At 41.4% G+C, this 10869-nt stretch overlaps 2 protein-coding genes across 4 annotated transcripts in view; one reads left to right on the forward strand and one right to left on the reverse strand.

The window, feature by feature from the left end:
- Window positions 1-10869, forward strand: part of tmem259 (transmembrane protein 259) — a 298209-nt gene that overhangs the window by 159852 nt on the left and 127488 nt on the right. The window lies entirely within an intron of this gene.
- The window catches only part of LOC311051683 (uncharacterized protein), a gene marked incomplete at its 3' end in the record, with an annotated part of 33597 nt that continues 31974 nt past the window's right edge, over window positions 9247-10869 (reverse strand). Inside the window, exon 6 of the mRNA XM_084066266.1 lies at window positions 9247-9371. Coding sequence (XP_083922392.1) covers window positions 9247-9371 — 125 coding nt within the window. The remainder of the gene's footprint in view (window positions 9372-10869) is intronic.

A 10869-nucleotide genomic window follows, 5' to 3' on the forward strand; every position in this document is an offset into this window, starting at 1 on the left:
TATCTTTCATGGCTTTAGGGTTTTGCCCTGAAGAAAAGCCGTACTCAGAAGAACAAGGAAGAGGCCAGCAGGATGCCAAACTGCTGGCCAAGAGAAAGAAGGTTTGGGCTTATCGCAGGAGTATTTGGTTGCATTAGGTGCTTGCTGAAAATCTCAGTAGGCTGAGATGATTGAATCTGTTGTGCAGGTAATCTACCAAATGCAACCTGACATAACCTTGCGCGCTGCAACACTAGAGGCGTACCCTGAAAAAAAGGAAGAGGCGAAGGAGTATGCCGAACTGCTGGCCAAGAAAAAGGAGGTTATGTGCCTGTCGCTTCTTGCTGCAGGCGAAGAGGCAGAAGGGGAAACTGCTTGAAGCAGCCCCCACTCCAGTACCAGACCCTTCCCCATTCATCTGCGCCAACTGCAATAGAGTCACTCCAGAGTGGGGCTGTACAGCCACAGTTGCCGCTGCAAGAAAAATTGACCCCTCAGGCGCAACCCATCGTCATCACTGACGGACGGATGCCTATGACAAATTGGCTCAGGAATATGACAAAATTATAATAATCTCCATGAATTCAACTTTCCATGGGATGTGTAGTCATAGAAAAAAGTATTTTTGGGGATGAGCTATCCCTTTAACCAAAAATATATCGAAAACGATAGTAGGTCAATTGAATAATTTTGTTTGGTTTTTGATTGAACACATTGATTCTACCCACTGACCCTGTATTATACTTTGTTGTACAATGGTGGTGTACAGAAATAGCTAAAATGGCCAGTCCACAAGCTTAAGACACGCTGCATCGTGGCGCTTTTTCGAGCTTGTAGATCTGCTATTTTCACTACTTTATTTTCACTACTTTATTTTATTTATTTTAAGTGCTCAATCATTCACCATAATCGGGTCAAAAGTCACATACCTAGCCCTAGTTGTAAGGCCTTCTTTTTATTGCCAATTTCAACATTTGATCAAAAATGTCCCAACAGTACATAAAGCTCACTCTGGTAACACAGCTGAATCCTGTAGAACTGCTGCCACAATGGTACAATGATACAGCATTGGTTTTGTTCTGTTTTATTTTTTTCCCCAGTACCATGTAGATATCACTGTTGTTAGGCAGAATCAGATCTTTTAAGTGTCTGTGTTTGTTTCGGTTAAACCACAAGATAGAGCAGTAAACCTTACATGTTTGTTTATTAATGGTTCCCCATTAGAGAAATGAAGGAGCCTCTAGTCTAGTACCTTTTTAAAGTAATGTTATGGACTGTAGATAAAAAAGAATGGTGCAACTGGTTGCACAACTGAATTTAAAAATGAGATTTTACCACTACTACTTTAATCTAACTGTTGATCAGTACCTCTACTAAGGTCTGTGGCCTGATGGAGACCCTTAAAAAATGTGATTGGTTAATAATTTCATTTAATAGATATATGCAGGGCCAGTCATGCAACAATCCAAGTAGTTTAACTGTACAGATACACTGCTAACTAGTGAAGGCCTAAATGTTTTCACGCATTCTTTATTTTCTCGGGAAAACATTCAGGGGTGGACCCTCATTTTCAATTACAACAGGCAGATGGAGCAATACAGCCGACCCCTTTACCTGGAGTAAAGGGGTTGAAGGATTAGGGGAAGGAGGGAAAGGGTATAGAGGAGCAGATGACAGGCTGAGGGAATGTTGGGTGAGGGTCCGATGAGCATGGGGGCAAGGGATAAGGGGAAGAGATTTAATGGAGAGGCGTGGTCTTCCCTTTTGAATTATATTGTTCCAACTCCATTTAATTGATGAACAGTGGTTCTCAGACTTTTTAATAACAAGGACCTGTTTGGTATGCATTAGATCACAGAGCCCCAGTACAAATGGAACGAAATACATTTGGAGTTACAGACCTGTAATGGTCCATTTGGTTCCTATCAATAAATTAGCTGGGGACCCCCTGGAACCCATTCAAGGATCCCTGGGGGTCCCCAAACCCCACTTTGTGAACCACTGGTGTAGAACATAAAATAAAGAGACCACCACCGGATATCTTGTATTGATTTAATGCAGCAAAATAAAGGATAAGTTCAACATGTTTGTAATAGTCTCAGAAAAAGACAATTGCATAGAACAACTTTCAAAACAAACAATATTCAACCTTCCTTCAAAAGCCAGACTTGGTAGAGAGGTTTCTGATTTATTTTGGTGGTTTATGCCCGTATAGTACTTCATTGGATACCAGTGTTGAGCGAAAATAGCCGATCTACAAATTCACAATGCTTCGCGCTGCAACACATTGAGCTTGTAGACATGGCTATTTTTGCTATGCGACACCAGTACTTATAAATCCTTACAATCGCTGGGACACGCGACATTAACCACACACCTCAATTACTGTAAACTAATTTGTCTCAGCAAAAATCTTAATATTGGAAGTGGTTTATAAACTTCTCAGGTCAGGAGGACCAATGAATTCAAATAATGATCATTGAAGTCAAAATTTTACCAAATGCTTCGGAAAAATACCTTTTCATAGTGGTATTACAAGGTAATTTAAATTAAATCAATTTGTCTGAACTCTGAACCAAGGCTTTAGAAAACAGCTGAGCGATTTTCCCCCCAGAGAAAAGAAAATCTAATGACAACAGAATGTTTCTTACATCTTAAATAATACAAGAGCAAACAAAACTAGACGCGTCGCAATTCTGGGAAATTGCAAAGTGTGGCCGACGCGGGTCGCGGGTCGCGGCCGCCGGGACTCGAGGGATACGCCGGGAGGAATACCGTCGGAAGCCGCGCAACGTGCCATTCGAAATTTTAGGAAATAAATATATGTATGTAGCGGGCCAATGACATCGTCATGTCACTCCTGAGATCAATTGCTTTTCTTTTTGAGAGGATTGATCCCCGAAAAATCATGTTTTTGCATCAAACGGTTACGTTTTGCGCATTTGTGGGGCCCCCTATGGACCAAAGTGGAAATGCTTTTGGGGATGCGTTGAGTAAACCACCCTCGACATGTGATTCACATTTGGGATCGATTGGACGTTTCGTTCGTGAATTTTGGCATTCTTTGTAAAACAAGCTCCTCCCACTAACTTTGGAAGCCAATTACGGACGAACGCTAAAGACTATCAAAATTCCGCCTGGATTCCGCTTTATCGCATGGGTCCATAGATCATGTGTACCGATTTTTGTGAGATTTGGACAAAATCTGTAGGAGGAGGAGATAAAAGTGTGTTTTGGAGAAAATTCGAAATGGCGGAAAATCTATCCAGACGGAAATGGGCGTGGCCTATATGGGAGTTGCGTCATGACCCAAGGAATCCAGGGGATTTTTTTATTATACGACCTACGGTTAAAGAGTTATAGGCCAAAAGGTAAAGTGGTCTGTTATAGCGCCACCATGTGGCCGACTGGTGTGATTCTTTTTTTAATCATTTTGCAATGAATTATTAACCTCCCCTCCAAGTCTTGTAACTCTAGCTCTTACGGTTTCCGAGAAAAAATACTTGAATGGGAGTTTTTTCATTTTTCCATTAAAGTGGATGGGGAAATTTAATGCACTAATAAATCAATATCGGAAAATCTATCCAGACGCAAATGGGCGTGGTCTATATGGGGAGTTGCGTCATGACCCAAGGAATCCAGGGGTAAAGATTTTAGTCATTTTACGACCTACTGCTCAAATGTTATAGGCCAAAAGGTAAAGTGGGCTGTTATAGCGCCACCATGTGGCCAACTGGTGTAATTATTTTATTAATAATTTTGGCAATAAACTATGAACCTCCCCTCCAAGTTTAACTCTAGCCTTTACGGTTTCTGAGAAAAAAATACTTGAATTTGAGTTTTTTTATTTTCCCATTAAAGTGGATGGGGAAATTTAATGCACTAATACATCAATATCAATTAAACTATGTAACCAATCACTTAGCAAAGTACAGGCAGTCTATTCCCGGTGAAGCCGGTCATTATGACATATGGCACGAAATTGGGAAAAATAAACTGTGGGAGAAATAGCGAATAAGAAAAAAGTTTATCTAGAAACAATAATAACTAGACGCGTCGCAATTGGCAATTGCAAAGTGTGGTTGCGCCGACGCCGGTCGGGATTCGAGTGATACGCCGGGAGGAATACCGTCGGAGACTGCGCCAATTACATCGTCACGTCACTCCTGAGATCACTTGCGTTTCATTTTGAGAGGATTGATCCCCCAAAATGCATGTTTTTGCATCAAACGGTTACATTTTGTGCATTTGTGGCGCCCCCTATGGATCAAAGTGGAAATGCTTTTGGGGATTGGTTTAGTATACCACCCTTGACATGTGATTCAATTTTGGGATTGACCGGACGTTCGTGATTTATGGCATTTTTTGTCCCCCCCCGCTAACTTTGGAAGCCATTTACGGACGAACGGTACGGACTATCAAAATGCCGCTTGGATAGGTTTATCGCATGGGTCCATAGATCACGTGTACCGATTTTTGTGAGATTTGGAAAAAAAGTTGAGGAAAAGGAGCAAAAAGTGTGTTTTGAAGAAAATTCAAAATGGCGGAAAATCTATCCTGACGCAAATGGGCGTGGCCAGGGAAAAAGAAATTGTGATTTTACGACCTACGGTTCAAGAGTTATAGGCCAAAGGGTAAAGTGGGCTGTTATAGCGCCACCATGTGGCCGACTGGTGTGATTCTTTTTTTAATAATTTAGCAAAAAACTATTAACCTCCCCTCCAAATCTGGTAACTCTAGCTCTTACGGTTTCCGAGAAAAAAATACTTGAATGGGAGTTTTTGCAATTCCCATTAAAGTGGATGGGGAAATTTAATGCACTAATAAATCAATATCAAAAACTCTATCCTGACGCAAATGGGCGTGGCCTATATGAAAAGTTGCGTAATGACCCAAGGAATCTAGGGAAAAATAAATTTTGATTTTACGATCTACGGTTCAAGAGTTATAGGCCAAAACGTAAAGTGGACTGTTATTGCGCCACCATGAGGCCGAATGGTGTAATTCTTTTTTCAATAATTTCGGACAATATTATGAACCTCTCCTCCAAATGTGGTAACTCTAGCTCTTACGGTTTCTGAGAAAAAAATACTTGAACTTGAGTTTTGTCACTTTTCCATTAAAGTGGATGGGGAAATTTAATGCACTAATAAATCAATATCAATAAAACTATGCAACCAATCTCTTAACAAAATACAAGCACACGATTCCCGGTGACGCCGGTCATTTTGATATATGGCACTAAATTGGGAAAAATAAACTGTGGGAGAAATAGCGGTTTGAAATATTGTTTATCTATAAATAAAGATGGAAAGTGTATAGAGTACTATAGTCTGGTTGCCCTGTTGGGCAACCACACTAATAAAGTAGGTAGAGTACTATAGTCTGGTTGCCCATTGAGCAGACCTGCATTTACCAAAACAGCAGGCAGACAACTATCAAAAGCATCAGAAACTAGACGCGTCGCAATTGGCAATTGCAAAGTGTGGTTGCGCCGACGCGGTCGGGACTCCAGTAATACGCCGGGAGGAATACCGTCGGAGACTGCGCCAATTACATCGTCACGTCACTCCTGAGATCGGCTGCGTTTCATTTTGAGAGGATCGATCCCCCAAAAATCATGTTTTTGCATCAAACGGTTACATTTCGAGCATTCGTGGCGCCCCCTATGGATCAAAGTGGAAATGCTTTTGGGGATTGGTTTAGTATACCACCCTCGACATGTGATTCAAATTTGGGATTGACCGGACGTTTCGTTCGTGATTTATGGCATTTTTGGTCAAACGGGCCCCTCCCGCTAACTTTGGAAGCCATTTACGGACGGACGGTACGGACTATCAAAATTCCGCTTGGATAGGTTTATCGCATGGGTCCATAGATCACGTGTACCGATTTGTGTGAGATTTGGGAAAAAAATTGAAGGAAAAGGAGCAAAAAGTGTGTTTTGAAGAAAATTCAAAATGGCGGAAAATCTATCCTGACGCAAATGGGCGTGGCCTATATGGGAAGATGCGTCGTGACCCAAGGAATCCAGGGAAAAAGAAATTTTTATTTTACGACCTACGGTTCAAGAGTTACAGGCCAAAAGGTAAAGGGGGCTGTTATAGCGCCACCATGTGGCCGACTGGTGTGATTATTTTCTTAATAATTTTTCTAAAAACTATTAACCTCCCCTCCAAGTTTTGTAACTGTAGCCTTTACGGTTTCCGAGAAAATAATACTTGAATGGGAGTTTTTGCAATTCCCATTAAAGTGGATGGGGAAATTTAATGCACAAATAAATCAATATCAAAAAATCTATCCTGACGCAAATGGGCGTGGCCTATATGGGGAGATGCGTCGTGACCCAAGGAATCCAGGTGAAAATTTTGATTTTAGGACCTACGGTTCAAGAGTTACGGGCCAAAACGTAAAGGGGGCTGTTATAGCGCCACCATGAGGCCGAATGGTGTGATATTTTTTTTAATAATTTGGGACTTAATTATGAATTGTCCCTCCAAATCTGATAACTCTAGCTCTTAAGGTTTCTGAGAAAAAAATACTTGAATTTGAGTTTTGTCACTTTTACATTAAAGTGGATGGGGGACATTTAATGCACTAATAAATCAATATCAATTAAACTATTTAACCAATCTCTTAGCAAAATACAAGCGCACGATTCCCGATTTAGACGGTCATTTTGACATATGGCACAACATTGGGGGATAAAAACTGTGGGAGACACTTTCTATCAATAACAGTAGTCTGGTTGCCCTATTGGGCAACCACACTAATAATATAGTCACTATAACTATATGATTTGAAAATAAACTAGAAAAAGTGCTCCTCGGAGCACAGGTCTCCGCCAGGTCAGGTAGGCTATTGTGGCCTCCTGGTGGCGCTATAATAGGCCGCGTGAAAAGGTTGCCATATCTTCTTAGGCCTTGCATGACAATCGGACACTGACTGCATTCATGATTTGAGGCATTTTGTTAAAAAAATGTTTCGCTAAATTAGACCTGTTGGTGGCGCTATAACAGGGCAATGTTAAAAGGGTGGCATTTGTTCCTCAACATAGTGTGAATGTGCGTGCAAAGTTTGAGCGCAATTGGACAGTGCGTTCATGATTTGTGGAATTTTGTTCAAAACAAGCCAATAATGCAAACTTTAGATGTCAATCTTAGCCAATCAGTATGGCATATGAAAAATCAAACACATCCGTCTTGATCACATGACTATAGAGATCATGTGTACCGATTTGCGTGAAATTTGGATAAAATTGGAAGGAGTAGTATAAAATAATGTGTTTTACATAAGTCGGCCTCCTGGTGGCGCTATAAAAGGCAGATGTGAAAAATGCAGGGCAAAGGTTTTTCCTTGACCTCTAGGGAGTGTGCATACAAAGTTTTACACAGATCGGTGCAATTATAGGTAAAAACACGAACCGGCCTGTTATAGCGCCACCATGAGGTTGATTTGAAAATGTTCAAATGGTAGTTCTTCCTCTGCCTAATGGGAATAAGCGTGCAAAATTTCACGGAAATTGCATGCTGTGTTCATGATTTGAGGCATTTTGTTCAAAACGGAGCACTCCTGCAAACTTTGGAAGACATTTTTAGCCAATCAGGATGGAATATGAGAAATCTGAAAGACCCGTTTTGTTTAATGACTACAGAGATACTGTGTACCGATTTGCGTGATTTTTGGACAAAATCTGTAGGAGTGCTGTCAAAAAATATGTTTTGCACAAATCGGCCTCCTGGTGGCGCTATAAAAGGCCCATGAGAGAAATTTGGGGCAAAGGTTCTGAATTGGCATCCAGGGAGTGTGTGTGCACAGTTTCGCTGCGATCAAGACAACGGTGCCGGAGATTAGCTGGTCACAGACGGACGGACACACACACACACGGACACACACACGGACGGACGGACGGGGTGGAAAACATACTCTCTCGCCATGCCTTCGGCCTGGCGGAGACAATTATACATTACAAATGTACCTCCTCCCAAGACCAAAATTATGCAGTTGAACAGAAAAGGCACAGGTAAAGCCCCTTTAACAAGAGTGGAACAAAAGAGCACAGAAAATGACTTTCATAATGAATAATGAATAATCGCACAATAAAAACCCTAAGAAATAAAACCCCCAGCCCTACATCTTTTTGCAAGAAAATGGACATATTCCAATCCAAACGCTCTGATCAGTTGACCAGTTTTAAAAAAAATATGACATAACCACTTAAACCCTATATAATCAGGTGATCCTCAGGGTTCTATACTATGCCCCCTCCTGTTTTTGCTCTACACAAAATATCTTTGGTAATGAAAAATGGCCGAACTACAAGCGATCTACGCGTCGCGTTAGATCAGCGTTTTTAACAGATTGCTCGGCCCCCGAATAGGGACGATATAGGGTTCAAGTAAGGAAATGAATTACAATGCCAACAGCATTTGATTTGAATTAAAGATGCCAAGCTCAGGCTGCGAGGTCAATAAGAGCTCTACGGCTCCATCACACCTAGCATTGGCACTGATCAGGAACACTTTGGCAATACACGGCTGTTGCCAACAGACAGTGGCGGAGGTTACATTTACTCAAGTACTGTACTTAACCCATTAAGACCTGAGGCCGATTCTACAAATGCCTTCTAAAATCAGCAGTTCTCAAACATTTTTCGATGATTCAACATTTTTCAAACGCTTTCAAAATTTAAAAAAGAAAATAGCAGATGTGCAAGCTCGCAGCACGGCACAAAGTGACGTGCTGCGAGCTTGTATCTGCCATTTTTTAATAGCCAACGCTAAAATGGCACAGATGCTTTCCCGGTTTTAATGGGTCAAGCACAATTTTGAGGTACTTTTACTTCACAATTTTTCAATAGTTCTACTCCTACTACATTTTGACGCCAATGCTTTTGTACTTTTACTCAGGTAAAATGTTTAAGTAACAACTCTCAAGAGTACATCTTCCACCACTGCCAACAGACAGGACAATGCCCAGACAGGAAGCGCTTGCACTTCCGCCAGACAGTGCTCAACCTCGGTCACATCTCAGCTCGAGGGCAGAAGACGTGGTGCCCTGTTCCTGACCCAGGGCCTGAGGGCTTTTCACTACAGAACGTATTGTAAAAAAAAACAATAAAAACAAATAACATGACAATGTCACAGAAAGAAGGCTTGTGAAGATGCGGACAACAGGCGCTGTTGTATGCTAAAGTTAACGGTATGTATATACACATACATTATGAGAAACACTGTTCCCAATAATGAAAACATCCACCCTCCACAGTCACATATGGAGAGCACTGCCTCCGATACGGACAAACGCTGGTAGGTTCTTCATCACATTATGTAAGACACTGCTCACTATAATGTTATCAGGAAGCACACGTGCCGTGCACCAAGAGACCAGTACTGAAGACACACAGCACAAAAGTGTTCATGTAAAGAGGCAGCGTAGTGTAGAAATATGTGCTTCTCTCAGATCAGTCCCATTATCAGCTTAGATGAACGTACTGTAGGAGGACCTGGCCGCTGATAGTGTGTCCAGCACTGGCTGTCGGTCGGCACGTACGCTTCGGTTAGCAGATGCTGCTTTTGTCATTTTCGACAGTATAACTGTCATAATTATGGAAGGCACTGCTCCCAATAATTATAGGTTTTCTTTAAAAAAGGCGTTAAAAAATACCATTTATAGTGATCCCTGTCACTGATAAATAAATAAAATAATAAATAGACGTACGTTTCTTTTCATTTTTTTTTTTCATTCATTCGTTTCAGTGCCACGTGGTAAAGACCTTCCTCCACACACCCTGTTTTTTTCCAGAGGCTAGAAGAGGTTTGTTCTCGTTGTCAGCAGGTTGGCTGTCGCAGGCGACTCGGCAAGATAATAAGATCGATAATGCCGCTGCTGCGGTGAAGTTGACTTTTTTTTTCTCCCTTTCCTCCCGCCGTGGAGATTGCCACATAAGACTCTTATGTTATTAGTGATAAGACACTAGGCCTATAAATTAATGGTCAACGTATTTGTGTTGTTGGTGCATAGCCTTTTTCCCCCCTTTTCCTCCCGCCGTGGACGATTTGCTTGCTATATATAGGGGCAAGGTAAATAAACCTTCAAATGTGAATTAACCGAAATAAAGTTACAAAACACCCAAAAAAGTAAAATATCGTGCCTGCGCTTCACGCACGCACTTAGAATAATTAATGCCCCCCTACTGATTACTGTCTGTAGCCGGCACTGCATTTAGTTACCAGGAGGAATGTCTGATAAGAAAGAAGGATTGGTGGTGAGTATAAGAATGAACTAGTTGGTCCCTTAGGTTGGCTAAACTAATCTGGCAAGATAATTCACCTTTCATGAAACCGATTAAGGATAAGGATAATTCCTTTTAACAGGTCATTCATGAAAAGTCCTTGCGGTCTTGTTTCCAATGAGAACCTGTGAGCAATTAGGGGTTAAGAGTCTTGCTCAGGACAAATTTCATTTCATCGACACATATGCTGGCCTGGCCTGGGAATCGAACCTGGGGCAACCAGGGCCTCTGGCTCCCAAGGTGGGCTCACTAACCACTCAGCTAGGCCGCCCCATGGATAATCCTGGATAAATTAATACTTGAGACTTGAATGTGTCCTTATATTATCATCACTTTATCCAAATACAGCTCAGTGAGGTTTTTGACCAATAATGTGGGAGATAGTTGTTTTGTTCATCATTGATTAGAATGGTGGAGGTGGAGTTAGGAGGTTTGACTGACAGTTTGAGGATCCAATGGAGTTAGGAGGTTTAGTCAGAGGCGCTTGTTAATACGTTTTTGGTTCAATATTTGTAAAAACGTATTGTAATGTATTGTACACTATTACATGGTTGTGTAATATCGTCCTCTGCATGGTGTATAATAATTCCTAATAA

This window comes from Gymnoscopelus microlampas (assembly GCF_963454915.1).
Source record: "Gymnoscopelus microlampas genome assembly, chromosome: 9".
NCBI lineage: Eukaryota > Metazoa > Chordata > Actinopteri > Myctophiformes > Myctophidae > Gymnoscopelus > Gymnoscopelus microlampas.